This window comes from Crocuta crocuta, unplaced genomic scaffold (assembly GCF_008692635.1).
Source record: "Crocuta crocuta isolate KB4526 unplaced genomic scaffold, BGI_CrCroc_1.0 scaffold30, whole genome shotgun sequence".
Taxonomy (NCBI): domain Eukaryota; kingdom Metazoa; phylum Chordata; class Mammalia; order Carnivora; family Hyaenidae; genus Crocuta; species Crocuta crocuta.
In genome coordinates, this window is record NW_027528345.1 from 10,829,990 (window position 1) to 10,853,655 (window position 23,666).

At 36.7% G+C, this 23,666-nt stretch overlaps 1 protein-coding gene across 5 annotated transcripts in view; it reads left to right on the forward strand.

Moving 5' to 3' along the window:
• The window catches only part of LARP4 (La ribonucleoprotein 4), an 82,383-nt gene extending 70,751 nt beyond the window's left edge, over positions 1-11,632 (forward strand). For all 5 annotated transcript variants that reach the window (XM_077753367.1, XM_077753365.1, XM_077753368.1 and 2 more), the window contains 4 exons: positions 2,984-3,145; positions 7,459-7,583; positions 7,698-7,866; positions 9,193-11,632. In XM_077753367.1, coding sequence (XP_077609493.1) covers positions 2,984-3,145; positions 7,459-7,583; positions 7,698-7,866; positions 9,193-9,531 — 795 coding nt within the window. In that variant the 3' untranslated portion in view covers positions 9,532-11,632. The remainder of the gene's footprint in view (positions 1-2,983; positions 3,146-7,458; positions 7,584-7,697; positions 7,867-9,192) is intronic.
• The last annotated feature ends 12,034 nt before the right edge of the window (positions 11,633-23,666 follow it).

Genomic DNA, 23,666 nt, shown 5'->3' on the forward strand with positions numbered 1-23,666 from the left:
TAACAAACAGCTCAGAGCCTGGAGCCTGCTTCATATTCTGTACCTCCCTCTCTCTCTCTCTCTCCCCCCCCTCCCCTGTTAATGCTCTGCCTCTTTCTGTCTCTCAAAAATAAATGTAAAAAAAAAAAAAAATCAAAAAATGAAAATAATCAAAAATTTATTACTTTATTAATGGACATTTAAGTAGTGTACAGCCATCATTTCCTATGTGTGCAGTAACATCTGAAGGAGAATCCCTTTCTAGGGATTTTTGGGTCACCGTTCAGTGAGTTACTGCCAACATAACAGCTTTTTATAGAGATTGTGCCAGTTTTCACTCTGACAGAAACTGAACAAAGTTTTATTCATTGATAGCCCTACAAATCNTAAACTATTTATAAAAAAAAAAAAAGTATATCCTTCACTTTTAAAACTCTCTGGATGGTGTTGGAAACTTAAACTGTTTCTTGTTACTTGGGGGTAATTTTCTACCTTCAGCTTATTCTTCTATCCACTAATCTTACAAAATTGCCTATAGATCTGAAAAGTTTTCATAGTTCTAGACATGTTTTTTGGTTTTTAAGAGAGAGAGCCTGAGCAGGGGAGGAGCAGAGGGAGTGGGAGAGAGAGCAGACTCCATGCCCGGTATGGAGCCCGACACAGGGCTCAATCCCACATCCATGAGATCATGACCTGAGTTGAAACCAAGAGTCGGACACTTAACCAACTGAGCCAACAGGTGCCCCAGACATGTTTTTATTTGAATTTTGACTTAACCTAGCTTCAAATTAATCATGTTTTTACTTTTTTATGATTTGTTCATGGGAAGTGTTTGCCATCTTTTAACTGGGAGCAAAAGTAGTTGAGGAATCAAGATGATGTAGGAACACACAGAGGTTTTGAAACCCCTGCCTAGAATTTACAGATAAATCATAAATTTGTAGTATGGTGCTTATTTTAAATATGTAAGTAGTGAATTGTGTGTGTGTGTGTGTGTGTATATATATATATACATATATGTTATATACATATACATACAGTTATATTCTATAAATAATAAATGTACAAGCACGTTACATATAGAGAAGTAGTGAAAAGATACGCATTTTCTTTTTTTAAATGTGTGGGGGTTTTTTTTGTTTTGTTGAGAGAGAAAGAGCATGAGTCCGGGAGGGGCATAGAGAGAGAGCGGGGGACACAGAATCTGAAGCAGGCTTCAGTCTGTGAGCTGTCAGCACAGAGCCTGACTTGGGGCTCAAACTCATAAACCACGAGATCATGACCTGAGCCGAAATCAAGATGCTTAATTGACTGAGCCACCCAGGCACCCCAAGATAAGCATTTTCAAAGAAGAAAATGTATTGCATTATAACACAGAATAGTCCGTAGGGCAGACTGTATACCTTTTAAGGCAGTATTGTTTTTTCTTACAGTTTCCTATATACCATGAACAACTATAAATGTCAACAACTTTTTTTTAGAATACCATTGCAACAGTCCACATGAATTCTCAGATGACCCTAAACAATGGAAGAGAGGAGAGATTAGTTTTGAAGTCCATTTAATATGCTGAAAATACCCAGATTGAGGACTAAAGTTTGGGGTGAAGAAAAAGGAGACAAACATGTTTTCCAGTAGGAAAGGTAGAGTGGAGGTACCTTTCTGTGCACGAAGGAGATTTTAGCTAGAGATAAAATTTAGGATTTGTAAGCTTACACAAAGTAATTGAAATCATAAGAGTAGATGAAATCATTCAGGGGACTCTGTAGAGTAAATGATTTAAATAAAGGAGTAGTCAGTAGAACCTTGGGAACCTAGTAGCTTTGGGCTGAAGAATGAGATGATTATGCTGTTTGAAGTATCCAAAATCTGAGTAGAAATGGCTGGTAGCCAAATGGATATTTAAGTTTCAGGTAAAGGTCTAGGCTGAAAATACTGAAAGTATACATACAATTCAATGAGTTTCGGTTAAGTTTTAAGTGGTGTGTAACCATAAAGTCACCAAAAGTGAAAAAGATTGTCGTAAGGTCACTGAATTCTACTCCTTAAACCAATATTGCACTGTATTAACTAACTAAAATACAAATAAAAAATTTGAGAAAAAATTTTTGGAAAGATTGTTTATAGGTAGTAGTTGAAGCCATGAATAATGGCTATCTCACAGGGAGAATATGGAAGTGAAAAGAGTCTTAGAAACTAAGACTGTCAAAAGGCATGGGGAGAGAGAGAGACAAGCATGTATTGTGAGATCTGAGAATTGAGAGAAAGAGGTATCACTAAGGGAGGAATGAATGAGCTCCCAAAGGAAAGAATGTTTACTATACCAGGTGATATATGAGGTCAGGGAAAAAGAGAATCTGTTGGCTTTTGCATTGTGGAAGACATTGATGACTTGTCAAAGCAACCTTAGTGGTGATGAGTCCAGAGGTGAGGCAGATCAGGAGATTTTTAAGAAAGGATATTGTTCTTTCTTGAGACTATAGGTAATAGGTTTTTGTTTTTAAGGAAGTATCGCAAATTTGGAAAGCAAATAGTGGAGGTTGTTCAGAAGGCTTATGGAATGTGTGGTGCCTGGGTAGCTAAGTTAGTTAAGCATCCTACTTGGTTTTGGCTCAGGTCATGATCTCACGGTTGTGAGAACGAGCCCCACGTTGGGTTCTGCACTGTGTGTGGAGCCTGCTTGGGATTCTCTTTCTGCCCTTCCCCCATGTGTGCACACACACACGTACACACACTCTCAAAATACAGAACCTTAAAAAAAGAAGGCTTCTGGGGTGTGGCAAACTTAGCAAGAGAAACGAGAGAGTTGACTAAAGGTAAGTAGGATTGATAAAGAAAAATGAGAGCTCAACTGAGATGAGAAACCAAGAATTTATAGGAGAACAAACAATTCTGTGCATTAGAGTAGAGTTTTAATTTGTTTCCTTGCAGCTTTTAGCTTTTGTGGTACAGGATTAGAGAATGAGATTGTATGTGACCTTATTTTATGATTTGTGTCTTTTAGAGACCCCAGTCTTCATCAACTGAAGCAAAGGCTCCAACACCAAAGTTTGACTTATTAGCCTCAAATTTTCCTCCTTTACCTGGAAGTTCATCAAGAACTCCAGGCGAACTTGTTTTGGAAAGTAGGATGTCTGATGTTGTTAAAGGTGTCTACAAAGAAAAGGTAAACACTGAAAACATCAGTCTTTTACCTTTATGGGAAAAGGTAAAAAACAAAGGCAGATGGAAAATGTATGTGCTCAAGTGCCTATAATTAGCCAATGATGTAAATAAATTCTAAGTTAGTTTGCTAAACTCAGGGTTTCAAATAATGGAGAGTTGGTGTCAAAAGATTAGGATGCCCTATCCTAAAATATTTTTGAGTTTAGACCTCTTCTTACACCCCACAGTTTAAACGTTTCTCATTTTCTTCCCTTTTTCTTCTTAATTCAGTTTTTATGTTTATCTCATAGTGCACATACATAGTGTACCTAGGCTTATAATGAAAAATAGATAGTAGTTCCCTGAAACCACTTCAACTCTAGCTTTTTCTTCTGTTGTTTTCCCCTGTATTTCTAATTAACATGGTTAGACGGATATTTCTCTTTTTCTTCTTTTTAAGTAACCTTTACACCCAGTATGGGGGTAGAACTCATGATCCCAAGATCAAGAGTCATACGCTCTCCTGACAACCATACTGCTGTTTCTTGACTTTTCAATTTTCAATGTCAACTTCCCATTCTCTAGAAGCTGAAGCTTTAGCTCTCTTAAATCAACATGCTTTTCTCATCTTCCCTGTATACTGTACTCTGTCTTATCTAGGATATCATCCATTGTAAGAAGCCCCATTATTTTGGTGTCACTAAGAAAGGAAAAAGTATTGCCAGTTAGATTAGGATATGCCATCATTCATAAGCCACATCTCGATATTACATATTTTTTTTTCATAACTGAACCTCAGTTCAGAAAACTGCTATTATTTCTCCATTCTTGTACTCTCAATGGCTTGCTGCAGAATGCACAATCCTGTAGCTAGGACATTTCTTTACCACTATTCTGGGAATTTTCCTTACTCTCATGTGTTGGATCCTCTCCTTGAAGATTTTACTTTCCTGTATTATGGCTGGTCACATCTTCCCGAGCTTCCTGAATGAGTGGGTTTTAGTATGTTTCTTGAGATCTTGCATTCTGAAAATGTTTTTCTGTTCTCATATTTGATCAGTAATTTATTTCAGTAGGCTCTATATAGAAATCATTTTCCCATGGAATTCTGAAGGTTTTTTTGTCTTGCCTTGTTAAAAAAAAATGCAATATTGTAGTTTTATCAGTCAGAAGGTAGACATTTTTTCATGTTTTCCACCTTTGAAAATCAGGCTGTCCTTTAATTAAAAGTTATTGTAGTTTAAGTGGCATTGTTTTTTTTCTTATAAAATAATAGTGCATTTTACAGTTGATGGCTTCTCAGATTTGTTGAGGTGTAATTCACACACATACATTTTTAAAGAATAATAATAAAGTGTGCCTCCCTTTGTAATCCTGACCCACAGTTATGCACATTAAACATCACCAGCATCGTAGCAGTGCCGTCTGTCTCCCCTTTCTATTTAGTTCTACCCTTTCCTTCCCTTCCTCCCCCTCAGAGATAAACATCCTGATTTGGCAATAATAATTTTCTTGCCTTTCTTTATAGTTTTACTGTTCCAGGTTGGGAAATTTTTCTATAGAACAGGGCCAGACAAATAATTTAGGCTTTGTGGGCCACATGCTAAAAGCTTAAAAACCACTCGTAGCTCATAGGCTATACCAACAAAAGTCATAAACTAGATTTGCCCAGTGAGTTTAGCCTTGGTTTGTCAAACCCTTGGTTTGAAAACTGTTTGTCAACATTATATGGAGTATACTGTTCATTTTGCCTGTTTCTGAACCTAACATAAATGGAATTGTATGTATTCTTCTGTTGTGCGAAATTCATCACTGCTGGTACGGATGACTAGTTCATTTTGCACTGTTCTGTTGTAAGAATATCATTATTCTGCTGTTGATGGACACGTGAGCTGTTTTTTGTTTGTTTGACATAGCAATTATGCTTTGAATGTTCAAACCATACAAAACCATATTTTAAGGGTATTACATGGTAGAATATATCTTGCTTAGGAAATGATCTGGCTTTCAGAGATTCTTTTCAGAAATCTATGATTCTGATTCCTGATACTCCTGTGACCTCTATTTTCCCTCTCTAGAGTCTTTTAGGATCTTTTATTTAACCCTGGAATTCTATGAAATTTTATGAAGGTGTATCTTGCTATGGCTTTTTTTTTTTTTTTTTTAATTTTATTTATTTATTTTGAGGGAGAGAGCATGCGTGAGTGTATGTGTGTGAGCAGAGGAGTGGTGGGGCCGGGGGGGATAGAGAATCCTAGCCAGGCTCCACTCTGTCAGTGCAAAGCCCAAGATGGGGCTCAAACTCACGAACCATGAGATCATGACCTGAGCCAAAATTTAAGAATCAAAATGCTCAGCTGACTGAGCCACCCAGACACCCTACTTTGGCTCTTTTCTTAATTTATTGCTCTGGATACTTGGGAGACCGTTTCAACTTGGAAACTTGTCCTTATATTCTAGAAAATTTTCCTGTATTATGTCTTTTTTTTTTTTAATGTTAATTTACTTTTTAGAAAGAGGGGGTACATAGATCTGAAGCAAGCTGTGTGCTGACAGCAGCAAGCCCAATGAGGGGCTCAAACCCATGAACCACGAGGTCATGACCTGAGCTGAAGTTAGACACTGAACCGACTAAGCCACCCAGGCGCACCCTGTATTATGTCTTTGATAAAGTCTTCACCTCTCTCTTCTTCACTTTCTTTAACTCTTAATTTGATACTGTATCTTGTAGGTTGAATCTCTGATTTTTGTTGTTTTGGCTTTCCTGATAATTTAAATTTGTACTTGTCGGGGCACCTGGGTGGCTCAGTTGGTTAAGCGTCTGACTTCGGCTTAGGTCATGATCTCATGGTTCATGGGTCCGAGCCTCATGTCAGGCTTTGTGCTGACAGCTAGCACAGAGTCTGGAGCCTGCTTCAGATTCTGTATCTCCTTCTCTCTCTCTGATCCTCCCCTGCACACATTGCCGCTCTCTCTCAGAAATAAATAAAACATTAAAAATTAAAAAAAAAAATTTGTGCTTATCTATTTTTTAGAGAGTTTTTCTGAATGTTACTGATTACCTTTAAATCTTCTAAAATTTGTATTTCATCAATCAGTTTAATTTCTAGGGCTTGCTGTTTCTCTCTTTTTAATTGCGCCTGGGTGGCTCAGTCGGTTAGGCGTCCAGCTTCAGCTCAGGTCATGATCTCATGGTTCATGGGTTTGAGCCCCGCGTCGGGCTCTCTGCTGACAGCCAGCTCAGAGCCTGGAGTCTGTTTTGGATTCTGTATCTCCCTCTCTATCTGACCCTCCCCTGCTTACTCTGTCTGTCTGTCTGTCTCTCTCTCTCTCAGAAATAAATAAAACATTTTTTAAAAAATTAAAAAAATTGTAAAATACATATAAAATTTAGTAGCTTAAACATTCTTCAGTGTGTACTGTTCATTTGTGTTAAGTACATTTGCATTGTTACGCATCTAATCTCCAGAAGTCTTCATCTTGTAAATATAAAATGCTGTAAGGAGTGCCTGGCTGCGTCAGTTGGTAGAGTGTGAGACTCTTGGTCTCTGGGTTGTGAGTTCAAGCACCATGTTGGGTGTAGAGATTACTTAAAAATAAAAACATTTAAAAGAAATAAATAATAAAATGCTATTATACCCAGTACACATCAACTCCCATTACTTGCTTCTGTCCCCTTCCCTCAGCCCCTGGCAACCACCATTCTACTTTGTATGAATGTCAGTACTCTAGGTATCTCATAAGTAGAATCATATAATATTTGTCTTTTTGTGACTGGCTTATTTCACATAGCATAATGTCCTCAGGGTTCATCCATTGTGGTAGTGGGTACCAGTACTTCATTCCTTTCATTGCACTGTAATGTTTTATTATATGGATAGACCTCATTTTGTTTATCCATTCTCCAGTTGATGAGCATTTAGGTTTGTACCCATACCTAATAATGCTACTATGAACATTGTGTACTAAATTTTTATGTAGACATGTGTTTTCTCTTACATATATTCTGCTGGGTCATATGGTAACTCTATGTTTAGTTTTTTTGAGGAACTGCCAGACAATTTTCCAAAATGACCACACCATTGTACATTGTCATCCTCAGTGTAGAAGAGTTCCAGTTATCTCCATATCATCACTGACATTTGTTATTGTCTGTCTTAATTGATTATAGCCATCCTAGTGAGTGTGAAGTGGTTTCTCATTGTTGTTTTGTTTTGCCTTTCCCTAATGACTAATGATGGTTGAGCATCTTTACATGTGCTTATTGGCCATTTGTATATCTTCTTTGGAGAAGTGTCTATATAAATCAATCTTGAAATATGGTTTTACTTTAAGGATAATGAAGAGTTGAGAGTTAGTTGCCCAGTGTCTGCAGAGGATGAACAGACAGACTGCACCTCTGCCCAGCAACTCAGTATGAGTGCCAGTCCTCCATGTACCACTGAGCTTCCTGCACTAAGGTACAGTTTGGGTATAGGAGATCCTCCACATTGAGATTACTTTTTCCTCTGATCATTTGCTTAACTGTTTCTTTGTGCTGTATTAAGTCTAATATCAAGCTCTCTTTTCCTTAGCACAACTCCGCAAATAAAGGATCCAGTAGAAGATTCCACTGTTCAGAAGGATGTTCTCAACCAGACAACTATACCAGTTTCTTCCCCAAGTACTGCAAAGCCATCAAGGACAAATAATGCTTCACCATGTAATAGTAACATAAATGCAGCTGTAGCTGTGGCCCTACAGGTAACTTGATGAATTTAGTATGTGAGGGAAAAAAAATAATAAATAATGAGATTTTTTTCTCCCCTGCATAAGTCTTTGCTAGAGCAGAGTCATTTGGAAATAGCCCAAATTGAGGCTGCCTGCCTCAAGTGAAAAAAGAATTTAAAGTCACTGTGAAGACTTGGAATTTTTAGCCATGTTGAGATGGTGAAGAAGTCACCATTCCAGTGACTTCACATTCTGGGTTTTGTTAATGGTTCTTTTCTGATCACCTTATGTTAAGTGAAGCTTTTTTCTTACACACATTATGATGAATGTATTATTTTTGAGCTAGTGTCAAGAGGCTTTAAGCCCCTTGAAATTCTTTTTTTTTGTAATGCTTATTAATAAGTCTTATGAGGGCTACTCCCATTTTTATCCAATCTCCAGAAATCATTTTTATAATTAGGGAAGTACAGAAAAGCAGGGGGGAAAACACAGAATTTATGTATAACCTTTTCATTCATTGATACAATTAATTGCAGTTTGGTTGTAGTTCCTTTTTTCTAAGTTAAGAACATTTTATTTTGTTATTTAATAATAACAGAATGGCAGCTACCAATTATTGAATGCTTGCTATATGCCAAGACCAGTGCTAAAGACTTAAAGCATGTATGCTTTATCCCATTCTCATAACACTGCTAGATTGTTCATTTTTTTAGATGAGGTAATTAAGACTTAATCTTCTATTAATATGTTATTGGTTCCCAGCTGCTCTGTTGAGATTCTTGTGGAATGATATTAGGGTTCTTTGTAGCCAGGGAGGAGAGAATACAATCATTTTATTTCATCATGTGAGTGTACATTATTAACTTAATCTGTCTTTCCTTAATTAGACATTTAGGTTGTTTCCGGTTTTTTTCATCAGTGTAAACAGTGTTGACATGAACATCCTTTAGATAAATTCCTCAGTGAAATTATTGTTAAACATAAACTGCCAAGGCATTTTATTATTTTCAACAAAAGTTTTTTGTTTTTCCAGTACACTTGAATAGCAGTGCAAATGAGAGTGCCTATTGGAAGATAACTGGGGCTCCTGGGTGGCTGACTTGGTTAAGCATCCAGCTCAGGTCATGAGCTCACAGTTCATGAGTTTGAGCACCACGTTGGGCACTGCACTGACAGCGCGGAGCCTGCTTGCAATTCTCTGTCTCTTTCTGCCTCTCCTCTGCACGCACTGTCTCATAAATAAACAGACATTACCAAAAAAAAAAGATAACTTACTGATTTTTTTGTGGGTCACCCTATCCTTTTTGTGCCTTATTATTTAGAGAACGTATACAATAAACTTGTTTCTTATCTTCAAAGGAACCCCGAAAACTAAGTTATGCTGAAGTATGCCAGAAGCCCCCTAAAGAGCCGTCTCCAGTTCTTGTGCAGCCACTACGAGAACTTCGCTCCAATGTAGTGTCTCCCACCAAAAATGAAGAGAATGGAGCTCCTGAGAAGTCCATTGAGAAATCACAGGAGAAGCCAGAAGCAAGGGCTAGTAAGGAATATTCTGGTTTCCGAGGCAATACCATTCCCAGGGGAGCAGCTGGAAAAATCAGGGAACAGAGACGCCAATTTGGCCATAGGGCTGTACCTCAGGGAGTGACTCGACGTAATGGCAAAGAGCAATATGTGCCACCCAGATCACCAAAGTAAAACAAACAAACAAACAAACAAAACTATTCAAAACTTCTCTCTCTTCCCATTAAAACTTGAGCCGTGGCTATATTGAACTGTTCTGGAGGGGAAGGGTTAGCCAGGAAGGAAGCAGGAGAAAAGTCTGTGTCCTTAAATCATTATGGATTTTGGTGTTGTGAGCAGTAGAATCCCAAAATTCATCTCTAAAGTGATTTTAAAATGCTGGAGGATTCCAATCAGTATAAATATATATATATATATGTATACATATATAAAAATATAATTTTTCTATTTTTGTTTTTGATTTTAATTTGCAGAGATCTTCTGCCTAGAATCAATTTTGAGGGTTCAGATTTAGCTTGGGGAAAAAAACATATTACACATCCTTCAGTATAGGAGATGAGGGAGTGAGAGAAAATATTTTTTGAAGAAGCATTTCTGTAAAATTAGAAATTACTTTTTTTAATCTATTTAAAGTTTGGCTTGGAGAATGCCATCTCTGCCTATATGGCCTTGTGTTGCAAAGCAGATCAGTGGCTGGAGTGCCTGTTGTGGTGTGAGTGTGTGCAAGAGTGATTGAAGCCAAATCTGTTGTCATGTTAGTAAATGATTTGAAAACTGAATGTAATACTTGAGTAGATTTTTTTTTTCCATTTTGAAATTCAGTCTTGTCTTTTTGACCTTAATACTTCATTCAACAAGCTGTTAAACTCTGATTATACTTAGAGATGTGACTATCAATCAGTTTGATACTCAAGGAAAGAACGGGGGTATTCAGAAAATCAAAATGTTTCTTAGATCTGAGTGGATAGGTCAAATGGAATTCAGAGGTTTAAACTGCTTTGTGATTTCCTGCCCCCACCACCCCTAAAATAGGAAACAGGTTTTTGTGTTACTTCATGTTATTCTCTGTTCTACCCACCCCCAAAAGCAAAATAACCACCATTCTACACAATTGTATGTTTCTAACTGCCTTGACCAGTCTAGTCAAATCGTATAACTGTTCTAAACTTTCGAATTGAACGTTGAAGTAGTTTATTCTTCTGTTCCTGTGTTTAGAACTTTAGATCCCAGAATGGTAGGTCAGACTGACCTTGCAGTAATTTATTTGTGTTAAAGATGAAACAGTGTAACTGATTCTTAAAGTATTAAATAGTGTAGAAGTAAAAAAAAAAAAAAAAAAAAAAGTTTTTAAACTTAATTTGGGGACAGCTTTTTTCTGTTTACAGTATATTTTATCATCATCTTCCTTCCCTTTCTCAAAAAAAATATAGTTTGGAATTCACAGAAACAGAACCAGCAAGTCTTGAGATTTTTTTGAGTTAAAGTGAAAAAGATAGTTGAAAATTAATACATACTTTCTCAGTGAATAAAGTTGTAGCTGTCATATTAAGTAGGCAAGTTTACATGCTGGTGTTTAGAAAATGGATAAAATATTAAAAACCATGTTGCATTAATCTGTTTTAAGTCATACCATTTTCAGAGTTCTATGTAAGGTGGGGTTTTGTTTTCTTTTTAGGGATAGTTTGTAATAGTAATAACTGTCCCTTATGTTAGTGAATTACATATGTACAAATTGAAACTGTAAATTGTGAACACTGGAAAGCACCATTGTGACATAGAGTAAACATCTTAGTAATATATTAAAATGAATGTAAATGGAGGTTAAAATTACATTACTGTGAAACTCATCTTCCAACTCTAAGTTAAGCTTTGGAGATTTGTATTAGTAGGTAACTAAACACTGCACATTTCTGTACAAGCCAAGATTATCATTTCGTTGTAACTTATTATTCAGCTTGGCAGTTGCTTTTGATTTGGTGAATTGATAACATGGTATATATTTAAGCAGTTTGAAACTATTCATTTCTACACACTATTTTTTAAAATCATCTACTAGAATGAAACATACAATAAAACTACCTGTGCTGAAATTTGGGGGAAGTTTAGGTCCTTTTAAAAAAAAAAAGTATTAATAATCATTGACTACATCTATGATAAAAGTGCTTATTTTGGTTTACTTAGATAATGCTGCAGTTGGTGGAAATGATAAACATTTAAAGTGTTAACACTCTGTGAATGCCTTGGATTTAAGAGAATAAACATTTTATAAAAATCACTTGGTAAGGATTATAAACTTAATTATTGCACTTAAAATGAAACATTACTTTTTTTACAGTGTGTCACAGAAATAGGCTTGTATGCTGTGTGACTTACTGTTAGTCTACCCAACTTCTAAAAACGAAATGTTCTAGCTGAAACAGAAGAAGAATCTTCTTTTTGAAGAAAGCAACTGTGTTCTTGCATTTTTTCCTCAAAATACTATTGAAAGTAGAAATTTATAGACATAATTATTTTTTAAATTTCTTATAAAATGTAGTGTTTTTAATTTAATTTGCCTCATTACAGCTAATAGTTTCCAGTTTAGTGTGATGTATAGGGAAGAATAGTGTGTGTGTGTGTGTGTGTGTGTGTGTGTGTTATAGATATTCACAGTATTTAGCATTTATTTTATTACAGCAAATTTAAGGTTTGTATCTAAATGATGCCTATGAGTTGTGTGAACTTGTTTGGGTTTTTTCTAACAGTTCTCTGTAACTGAACTGGGTTGGGCATTTATTATAGTTCAATTATTTATTTGGTTCTTTAGAAGGAGGAATTTAAATGTCAAATTTTTCTCTTCATCCGTATGACTTAATACCTCCTTGGGCTGTTGAAGGCTAAAAGTATATACAGATGATATTGAGTGTATAATACAGTGGTTTTCTGTCATAGTTTTTCTTGCATGAAGAGAGTAAGAGTCACACAACTTCATCACTTTGCACGTCATAAAGAAAGAATATGGAGATATTGCAAACCTGTCACTCTTTTCTATGCTGATAACTAAGGTTTTCATGATATCTAGGGCCTGCCTGTCTATCATTTTTGCAAATACAGACACTGGCATTCAAAAGAGCAAACCATCTAAACTTTATTCAACTGGATTTTGGAAGAAGATGAGATCTTTTAGTGATTAGGACTTGTTGCTACATGCTCAATTTGCATGTGATCAAATGACATGCTGATTTTTAATTTATTTTCAGTTCCTAAAATTAAGGTAGCTTGAATATTGTTTCACATTCCTTTTTAAATAACCCAAGTTGGCTTTGCAAAAGGCTTAATGATGGAGTGTTAGCATCTGCTGGAGCAGAAAATAGTATTTAAAAGTTACTGAACACTTTCTTGAGCTTTATTAGTTACAGCCTTAATATTTAGTCTTTTGGCTTAAATATCCACTGGTTTTACTTTGACACAGTTGAACAGCACTGGGGTTAGGTCTCCTGATACTTGTGTTGGGCATGTACATTAACCCTATTTTAAAATGACGTACCCATTTTGTTTTTACAGAAAAGATAAAATGTAAAAGGACAGTGTGTTCCTTTTGAGGATTTTTATAAATTCTTAACTCTACGATGAGGTTTTTTCCCCCCAATTTTTTATATTTCCTTACAATTTGGTGGTCATTAATTTAACTTTAGGCTTTTTTGGTGTATGCTAACTTAGCTAGTCTGAGCTTCCAAGAAGATACATAGACATTTCAGTTTTTATTAACTGAATGAGGACGTTTTAAGAAATTGAAAGAGAATTTGTTTTCTAGTTGAGAGTAAATTCTTTCTTTCAAAATCACCTGATTATTAAATAATTTAAAGTTTATTTTTAGAAGTAACAACTTTTTATGAATTGTTGAGTAGATTGTTCCTAAAGTACAACTCCAATGTCAACAGGCTGTGTATAAAATGAAATGGTTTTATTTTCAGTTTTGCAGTTCAGAACACTGATCAGTATATATAAAGAAACATCTATATCAAGTTGTTTTTTTTTTTTTTTGCCTGATTTACATGTCTTTTAAGTGACCCCTGTTAAATGTTAGGGGTCAGGGATCAGAACCAGTTATCCGGCTTCTGTTTTGTCCACTGCTTAGGTTTGTTCTGTTGTCCAAACCGCTCCCTCCCCCCTACCCCCAAAAGATGGTGTGACACATGCTCATGCATATTATGTTAAAATGAGTACATCCTTGTATTTGTATTTTTGTTTTCAACATTGCCAAGGTGCTATGGGAAATTAAAGTAACACAAAATTAGAAAAAATAAAATTATTTAAAAGCAGAACTGGTTTCCTTTTCTCCAGGTGGTTTATGTCTAATGACTGCTTATATTTATTTTTCCATAATTTTATATGTTGCCCACTCTAGTTCCATCATTATTCTGGTCTTAGCTCTTTTTTTTTTTTTGTATGATTTGGTTTTGGGGAGTAGGGTATGGGCTATGTGATGAAGTGAGGGGAGGGGAGAGAGAAATTCTTTTACTGTCAGAAGCAGAGGTTGATGGGGGAAAAAAGCTAATGGCAATGTGAAGCTTAAGGATTTTGCTTTCATGAGGCAAATTATAGCGTGATCTGAGTATGTAAATTCTAGGCTTTCACACTTTTATTTCCAAGAGTTAGTAAAGTTGATTTGGCCAAGAGAGGGGGGTGCATAATTTCAATTTCTTCTTTATCATATCAGGACACAGTGTAATTGTGTATTCTTTTTAGTGGACTAATAACCAATTGGTAAACTTAATTATGTAGGCTTTGAGTTGTATTTCAAATGAATGGATTTGTCAAGAGTTTTATGACTAAGTAATATATGTAACTGCCTTTTTTTTTTTAATTATGTCTTTTGGAAAATATTAACCTGAATCTGTCTCCCAAGTTTAAATTTCAGTTATATGTCCAGAAGTTTTTTGCACAGTTTAACAGTTACTGCTAAAGAATTCTGGCATAAAAACTATTGAGGGTGTTCTTAGTTTGTATGAGGGTTTAAAAGAACTAGGATGTTTTCACTTTCTTCAGAATGATTCCACATAAGGACCATCATTTTCTCCAGGTGTTGGGGGAAAGGAAGGAGGAAGCTACCTAGACAGTATCTTTTTTTTTTTTTTTTAATATTTGTTAAAGAGCTCCACCCAACATGGAACTTGAGTTCATGACCCTGAGATCAAGAGTCGCACACTCTTCTGACTGCTAGGCAGGAGCCCCAAAATGTTATCTTTTAAAATTCATTTTTGGTAGCTGTTCTGCAGATCTTTGAAGCTGCTTTTGTTTCTTGTTCCATTTATATGCCTACTGTATGAGACTTAATGACCCATAGTAGGACTCTAGCCTCCTTACGGTGTGTAAGCTGCTTTTGTCTTTACACACTTGTATTTTTTTTTTTTAACATTTATTTATTACTGAGAAGCAGAGACAGAGCATGAGCAGGGGAAGGGCAGAAAGAAGGGGAGACACAGAATCTGAAGCAGGCTCCAGGCCTTGAGCTGTCAGTACAGAGCCTCACGCAGGGCACTAACCCACAAACTGCGAGGTCATGACCTGAGCTGACGTCGGACGCTTAACCAACTGAGCCACCCAGGTGTCCCAACACACTTGAATTTTGAATTACGCACCTTAGTTCTAGTTTTGCGTTTGCAGTTCTGACTGTACATTGATTTGTCAAAACTTGAGGCTACTGACTTGCCATTAGACTTCTTCATTATGGGTAGAGTATTGGCAGTGTTTATTGCTTATATCAACCAGTATATATTGTATGCTGTGTTCCAGACAGTGTGGTAGGCAGCAAAAATGGGATTCCTGCCCTTAATATGCTTAGCAGGAAATGGTTATAAGTAATTGCCAAACTAGACCAGTAACAAATATGAAAGCTGGAATCAGAATCTATGTAGTTGGGAGTGAGGGATGGTGTGGGGATAGAGTGCTTCCCGAGAAAGAGGACAAGTATCTGGAGGTGTAAAAGTTAATTAGGTGAGCAGGAAGAGGGTGTTCAGATGAAGGAACAACTTGTGCATTAGCACTTTACCATGCATTGGGAGAATTGTAGGATCGTGCACATACAGCATGGGCAGCATTGTTTCATCTTCCAAGCTGTGGCTGAAGAAAGGGAAGAGTCAGACTGCATTATGGAGAACAGATGGGAGACCAGTTAGATTACACTTAATGGTGATAGGTTGGAACAAAGTGGAAGATTTGAAAAACCTTTAGGAACAGGATTTGAATGGATTAGGTCTATGGAAGAAGAGCGAGGAAGACCTCAAAAATGACTCATGAATTTGTGGTTTTGGAAATGGATGGAAGTTTGTGCCATTCACCATAATTGAAGGGATACTTTGGCAGAGAACCTTTTGTGGGTTGGGAGATACTATGAGTATAGTTTTGAGATAGTTATGTTTGTTCATTTTGCAGGATTTCTGATAATCCTAACAATGGAGAGATGGAGCAAAGATAACCCTAAACTAAAAGCATTCCTTTTAAGTCCAAAAGACAATAATTGATTTCCAGCATAAGGTAGTTTCCATTACATTTTCTTTCAGCTAATTTTTTCCCCCTGCATCCTGCCCCACCCCCACTCTTTCAGCTAATGTTAGAAGTGACCATTAGGGACAAGAGTAAATAAGAAATACTTAGTTTATATCTACCCCTACTTGTCTGTCTTAATTGTTGGTAACTTAATCCCAATCCTCCTCTCCCCCACCTGGACGGTTTCCAGGCTACCAGCTATGGTGCTGACCACTTAACATACGATTCCATTCAAGACTTAATGTTACCACTCTTCACCAACAAGGCCTATCGTGTATTGGAGAGGAATAAAAAGGATTAAGGATTAAGCTTGTCGTGACTGTTACCTCTAAATTAAACATTTGTTACCTTTATGCTATTTTTGTATGTATAGATCCTAAAAGACAATGTGTGCCTTAGCAAACCAGTTGTGTCCTAGAAATCCTGAAACAGCCGTAAACATGGCTTGAAGGTTGTAGAATTAAGTATCAAACTACTCCCCCCCCCACACACACACACTTTCTTGAATTAAATCATAGGTTTCTCATACCTACCACCATCTCTGCTACTAATCATGGTGTATTTAGGCAAATCATTTCTCTGCTTGTTTATTCATCAGCAAAATTGTGGACTAAGTACTCCACAAAATTTCCAAATGTAAACTTATGAAATTAAAATTTTTCTAAAAATTTGTATCTTGTGGATGTATGGCTATTTACACAGCATGCCATATTTCATCAGTATTCACACCTTCAGAAGAGATCTACAAATTAACTCTATGACCTTGATTATTCCACCTATGACCATTTTGATATAGATCTACTTTTGGACAAGATACTAGGTATTTTCAAAAATTCATGCTTGTGAAATTGTTTTATAAATTGATAACTTTTTCTGTTGAAGCAGAACTCCATTATGCTAAAATAAATGAAAATAATGAAATTCCTACCCTTAATAACTTTAGAGTCAAGCATCATAAGCCAATATATTGCCACACAGTGTTTAGAATACTTTGATAGAATTAGGAATACACAGAAAATGATCAGCCCTCCTGGTAGGGGAAGGCATTAACTTTCAAGCTGACTTGATTAGTATGTGTTGATTAGGTAGGCAAAGGGATGGAAACCATAGTGGCCCAGAGTGCAAGTGAAAAAGGTAAATTCAGCATAATACTTTGGAATGTGTGGAGAATAAGATTTCACTAGAGTGTGAAGGTAGATAAATCCTATCTTCATTTGTAGATCAATCATAACCAATCGTATACTAAGAAAATGAGTTTTCACTTGATTCTGCAGGGAATGAGAACCACTAAAAGTCATTAAGCAGAAGATTATGGTTAGATTTGAAGTTGAGAACACATTTTTGGTGGCTATGTAAATAGTTTGGGGTTTGTTCAGGTGAGCAGAATGCTTGGAATTAAGGAAACAGCCATTAAGAGTGTGATAGGATGAATAATTCTCTCCCACAAAGATGTCCACATCCTAGTCTCCAGAACTTATGAAAGTTACTTTATATAGCAAAAGGGATTTTGCAGCTCTGATTAAGGACCTTGAAATGGTGTGATTATCTTGGATTATCCAGATGGGCACAATATAACCACAAAAATAATCATAAGAGAGAGACTAGAATCAGTTATTTGATGGAAGAGTAAAGCAATGCATCCAAGAGCCAAGAAATGCCAGCAGCCTCCAGAAGTTGGAAGAGGCGCAAAGAAAGGATTCCCTCCTGGATCCTACAGAAGGAATCAGCCCAGGCTGGGTTGATTTTGCCCCATAAAACTCAGATTTCTGACCTCCAGAACTATTAGAGAATAAATGTTTTGTTCTAAGCCACTAAATTAGTGGTAACTTGCTACAGCAGCAATAGAAAACTAATCAGATGGAGAGAAAGGGACAGATATATACATGATTTTAAGGAAGTAGAATGAACAGGATTTGTATCTGGTTGGATGTGAGAATGAGGAGAAATATTTAGGATGCCTGTAAGACATGTTTGGTAAATAACCTGACAAGTCACGAGTGACTAAGATCAGAAGTAGGTTACAGAATGAGAGGAAGGCTAAGTACAGAACCTGAAAAAATGTCAAAAAATTGGTGTGTGTGTGTGCGCACGCGCACATGCGTGCATAATTCCCGTGTTTTGGCAAAAATGGAAATCACAGTTTTTACATGCTGTTATGAGAGTATAAGTTGATAAAAACCATTTTGGAGAGCAATATGGCTATATTTAGAGAAAGTGACAAGCACACCTTGTAAAATCATGATTCCACTTTTGGATTATATACCCTGAGGAAACTACTGGACTTTATTCATGGACACTACAAGAATATTGCAGCTTTTCTTTTTCTAAACAATGAGATGCTAAAAACAATGTCCATCAATATAATGTCCAATCAACCGCAGTATATCTTATGATGGTATACTATACATCATTTAAAATGAATGAACGGGAACAACTCTTATGTGTCAAAAGAGCAAGGTAGGTTGACATATAGAGTTTGATACCTTTTTTAATAGTCTTAAGATTACTATATATTGTGGATACATCTAGTAAAAGTTATAAAAATGTACTGATATGCTTGGAAATGATACCAGCAGCAAGGTGGCGGATACCTTTTAAGTAACCATCTTTGGGGAATTGGGAGGGTATGAGGCGGATAACAGGGATGTATGTATAAAGCCTTCACATGTATCTATGGTGTCTTCAAAGTTCTGAAGCAGAAATAGGTGGTGAGATGGGTATACAAGGATAATTCTTTACACTTAGACATATTTTCAAGGGGCGTGTGGGAGGCTCAGGTGGTTAAGCATCTGACTTTGACTCAGGTCATGATCTCATGGTTTGTGAGTTCAAGCCCCACATTGAACTCTGCACTGACAGCACAGAGCCTGTGTGGGATTCTCTCTCTCTCTCTCTCTCTCTCTCTGCTCCTCCCCCACTTGCTCGGAAGCTCTTTCTGTCTCCTCTCTCTCACTCTCAAAATCAACTTAAAAAAATGTTTTCAAATAAAAACAATTTTTACAAATATAACAGGCAGAGAAAAGAGCATTCCCAAGTGTAGTGGCATTAAATGTTTCAACAAGAGGAGAAGGGATGTTAAAGAAATTAAAAAGAAAAAAATGTAGAGTGTTCGAGATAAATGCCACGTAAGTTAGATGACTGAAGATTACATTGGATGTGAAAATTGAGTTAACTGGTGACCATTACCAAACTGATTGAATAGACTATGAATGGAAGCCTGGATAATATAGGTTTGAAAAGAGGTTGAAAAGTAGGTAGAGGGCAGCCAGTTGCCTATTTTAAATGTCTGGTGGTGGAGCTGGATGCAACTGCCTCCTCATCTTACTCTAGCCCCTGTCTCTCCATCTCTCCCTTCTTCCCTCTCCCTTTTTTCCCCTGCCTTTCTCTCTCCCATGCCCAGTCTACTAGCTGTGTATCGGCTTCTTTCTCAAGTGAGCTTTCTCCATGTGACAGGAAAGATTGAAGTAGCTGTTACAGATTTACATGGTTCCTTTTTTTTTTTTTAATTTTTAATGTTTTCTTTATTTCTGAGAGGGAGACAGCGTGAACAGGGAGGGTCAGAGAAAGAGGGAGACACAGAATCCGAAGCAGGCTCCAGGCTCTGAGCTGTTAGCACAGAGCCCGACACGGGGCTCGAGCCCACGAACTGTGAGATCATGACCTGAGCCAAAGTTGGACGCTTAACCGACTGAGCCACCCAGGCGCCCCCAGATTTACATGGTTCTTGCAGCAACTTCCAGATAAACCATTTAGCAAATCTTTTCCACAAAAGGACAGATCACCCTCCGGAGTTCTGCACTTTTATGATCTCTTAGTTTATGATTTCCTGAGATCAAGATACAAGATTCTACTAGCATCTATGTATCATTTAAGTATCTCTTATCTATTATTGCTAAAATTATATTTCCTTGATTTATGGTGAGGTTTTTTTTTCATGTTTATTAGCCACTGCTTAATTTGTTACTTATTTTTCCATTAGGTTGTCATTTTTTGGGGCTCTTTTTCACATGCTGGATATTTCATTGTTAAATATATTAGAAATATATTCATATCAGTATGTTTTTAGATTTTTAGGTTTCTTGTACCTTTAATTGGCTTTGGGGCCCTACCTATCAATCTTTTCCTATATGGCTTGCTTAGAAAAGCCTTCCTTATCTTGGAGTTATTAAATATTTTTTCTTCTAATGCTTAATAATTTTGCTTTTTAAATTTAACTTTTATTTTTTAAATGTTTGTTTATTTTGAAGGAGAGAGAGAGAGAATCCCAAGCAGGTTCCATGCTCCACATAGACAAAGCCTGATGTGGGGCTCAATCTCACAGCCTTGAGATTATGACCTGAACCAAAATCAGGTTCTGATCTGACTGAGCCACCAAAACGCTACTTAAATTTTAGCTTTGAATACATTCAGCTTGGGGCGCCTGGGTGGCTTAGTCGGTTAAGCGTCCGACTTTCGCTTAGGTCATGATCTCGCGGTTCGTGGGTTCGAGCCCCGCGTTGGGCTCTGTGCTGACTGCCAGCTCAGAGCCTGGAGCCTGTTTGTCTGTGACTCCCTCTCTCTCTGACCCTCCCCTGCTCACGCTGTCTCTCTCTCTTTCTCTCCTAGAAATAAAATTTAAAAAAAAATACATTCAACTTATTTTGGTGCGTTATGAAAATGTCTAACTTATTTTTTCTGAATAGCCATTGGTTCAGAAACCATTTGTTGAACACTTGATCTTTTTTCCCTTATTTGAGATGCCACCATTATCATAAAGGAAATTCCCAGTTATGCATGTCTGCTTCTTCAGTATTTATCAAATTCCTTTTATCCTATTCCTGCATTAATAACAGCCCATTTTAACTCCTATAGCCTTTCAGTATATTTTGCTGCTCAAAGGGCAAACTGCTCCCGTGGTTGATTTTGTTAAAATCTCTGGCTATTCTTGTGATTTTTTTTTCTTTAACATGAATTTTAGAATCACCTAACAAATTTTGTTTTAAAATTCTGTTGGGGTTTCTATGGATATTACATTGCACTTACAGGAAATTTTGGGACAAGTAACTTTTTGGTGTTGAGGCTTATAGCTTTTGAGTATGCTTTGATCTCTGTTCAAGAACATCCTCGTTTTAAAATTTTTACTTCTTGCGTGCCTGAATGGCTCAGTCGGTTAAGCGTCTGACTTTGGCTCCGGTTATGATCTCACGGTTCGTGGGTTCGAGCCCTGCCTCAGGCTCTGTGCTGGCAGCCCGCTCAGAGCCTGGAGCCTGCTTCAGATTCTGTATCTCCCTGTCTCTCTGACCCTCCCCTGCTCATGCTGTCTCTCTCTCTCTCTCTCAGTCTCTCTCAGAAATAAATAAAACATTTAAAAATTTTTTTTAATTTTTTACTTTTAATTTTTCTTGACTTCCCTTGAGCCTTTTATCTTCTATTCAGAGTTAGCTTCTCAAGTTACAATTTAGAAAATTACACTAGGATTTTGATAAAAATTGCACTGATTTTTACAGATTAAGTTTTGGAGTATTGATATCTTTTTTTCCCACTCATTTAGGTCTTCTTTTCTATTCTTTATTATTTATTTATTTGTTTAAAATGTTTATTTTATTTTTTAAATATTTTATGTATTTCTAGGAGACGGGGAGAGAGACAGCGTGAGCAGGGGAGGGTCAGAGAGAGAGGGAGTCACAGACTCTGAAACAGGCTCCAGGCTCTGAACTGGCAATCAGCACAGAGCGTCGGGGCTCGAACCCACGAACCGCGAGATCATGACCTAAGTGAAAGTCGGACGCTTAACCGACTAAGCCACCCAGGCACCCCTAAAATGTTTATTTTTGAGAGAGAGACAGAGAGACAGAGAGACAGAGAGAGCGGGAAAGGGGCAGAGAGAGAGGGAGACAGAGAATCTGAAGTGGGCTCTGTGCTGATAGCAGAGAGCCCCATGCAGGGCTTGAACTTATGAACCACGAGATCATGACCTGAGCCAAAGTCAGACGCTTAACTGACTGAACCATCCAGGCGCTCCTATTTAGGTCTTCTTTTAGAACATTCAGTTAGCTTTTACAGTTTTCTTCATTAAGCTTGTACATTTCTCATTAGGTTTGTGCCTACTTATATTTTGCTGTAACTGTGAATGGATTTTTCTTTCAATTCACTATTGCTCTAAAACAGGAAAGTTATTTATATTTACATGTTGACTTTAATCTTAAGCCATTTAAAAAATTTTTCATAATAATTCTGATAAAACTACATTGTAAGCTCTATGAGAAGATAGGCCTATTTCAAACACTGTATCCTTAGCACCTAGACAATGCCTAACATGTTGTATTAATTCAGTGTTTGAGTGAATGAATGAATGAACGAATGATGGTACTTTAGTCAATTCTGTTGGACTTCTAGGTAGATAATATTTCTAAATTTTCAGTTATTATGAGACTGAGTAAAGATTGTTCTGCATGTTCATATCTTGAAGCATCCTTTCTCATACATACACAGCAATATTAGATAAAATTACAAAGCATTGACCTTATGGAGAAATAAAAAATATTTCTCTGTAGTAAAAATGTTTGGATATTGGAAATTTTTAAATATATACAAAAGTAGAAGAGTATAAACAACCTGCATCTTCTCATCACCCAACTTCTGTTATGATCTTAGCCAGTACATGTCAATATCTCTGATGAGCATAGGTGCAAAAACCCTCAATGAAACATTAGCAAACAGAATATAACAATACATTGAAAATAATCATTCACCATGATCAAGTGGGGTTTATTCCTGAGTTGGAAGGGTGGTTCAATACTTGCAAATCAATGTGATACATCACATCAATAAGAGAAAGGATAAGAACCATATGATCATCTCAATAGATGTAGAAAAGCATTTAACAAAGTACAATATCCATTCATGATATTGGAAGTTTAAAAAGTAAGTTTAGAGGGAACATACCTCAACAAAATGAAGGCCATTATTGAAAGACCCTTAAGAAAGTAGGGATAGAAGGAATATGCTTCAACATCACAAAGGCCATATATGAAAGACCCACAGCTATTATCATCCTCAATGGGGAAAACTTAGCCTTTCCCCTAAGGTCAGGAAGAAGACAGGGATGTCCACTCACTACTTTCATTCAACATAGTACTGGAAGTCCTAGCCTTAGCAATCAGGCAACAGAAAGAAATAAAAGGCATCCAAATTAGTAAGGAAAAAGTAAAACTATTTGCAGATGGCATGATATTATGTATAGAAAACCTGAAAGACTCCACCAAAAAACTGCTAGACCTGATAAACTAATTCAGTAAAGCTGCAGGATACAAAATCAATCTACAGACATCTGTTGTATTTCTATACACCCATAATAAAGCAGCAGAAAGAGAAATTAAGAAAAACAATTCCATTACAATTGCACCAAAAATAATAAGGTACCTAGGAATAAACCTAACCAAAGAGGTGAAAGACCTGTACTCTGAAAATTATAAAACATTGATAAGAGAAATTGAAGAGGACAAAAACACATGGGAAAAAATTCCACGCTCATGGATTGGAAGAACAAATATTGCCAAAACGTCTAGACTGTGCAAAGCAATCTACACATTTAATGCAATCCCTGTCAAAATACCAACAGTAGTTTTCACAGAACTAGATCAAACAATCCTAAAATTTGTGTGGAACCACAAAAGGCCCTGAATAGCCAAAGCAATCTTGAAAAAGAAAAGGAAAGGTGGAGGCATCACAATTCTGGTCTTCAAGTTATATTACAAATCTATATTACTTAAAACTATAGCTGACACAAAAATAGACACAGA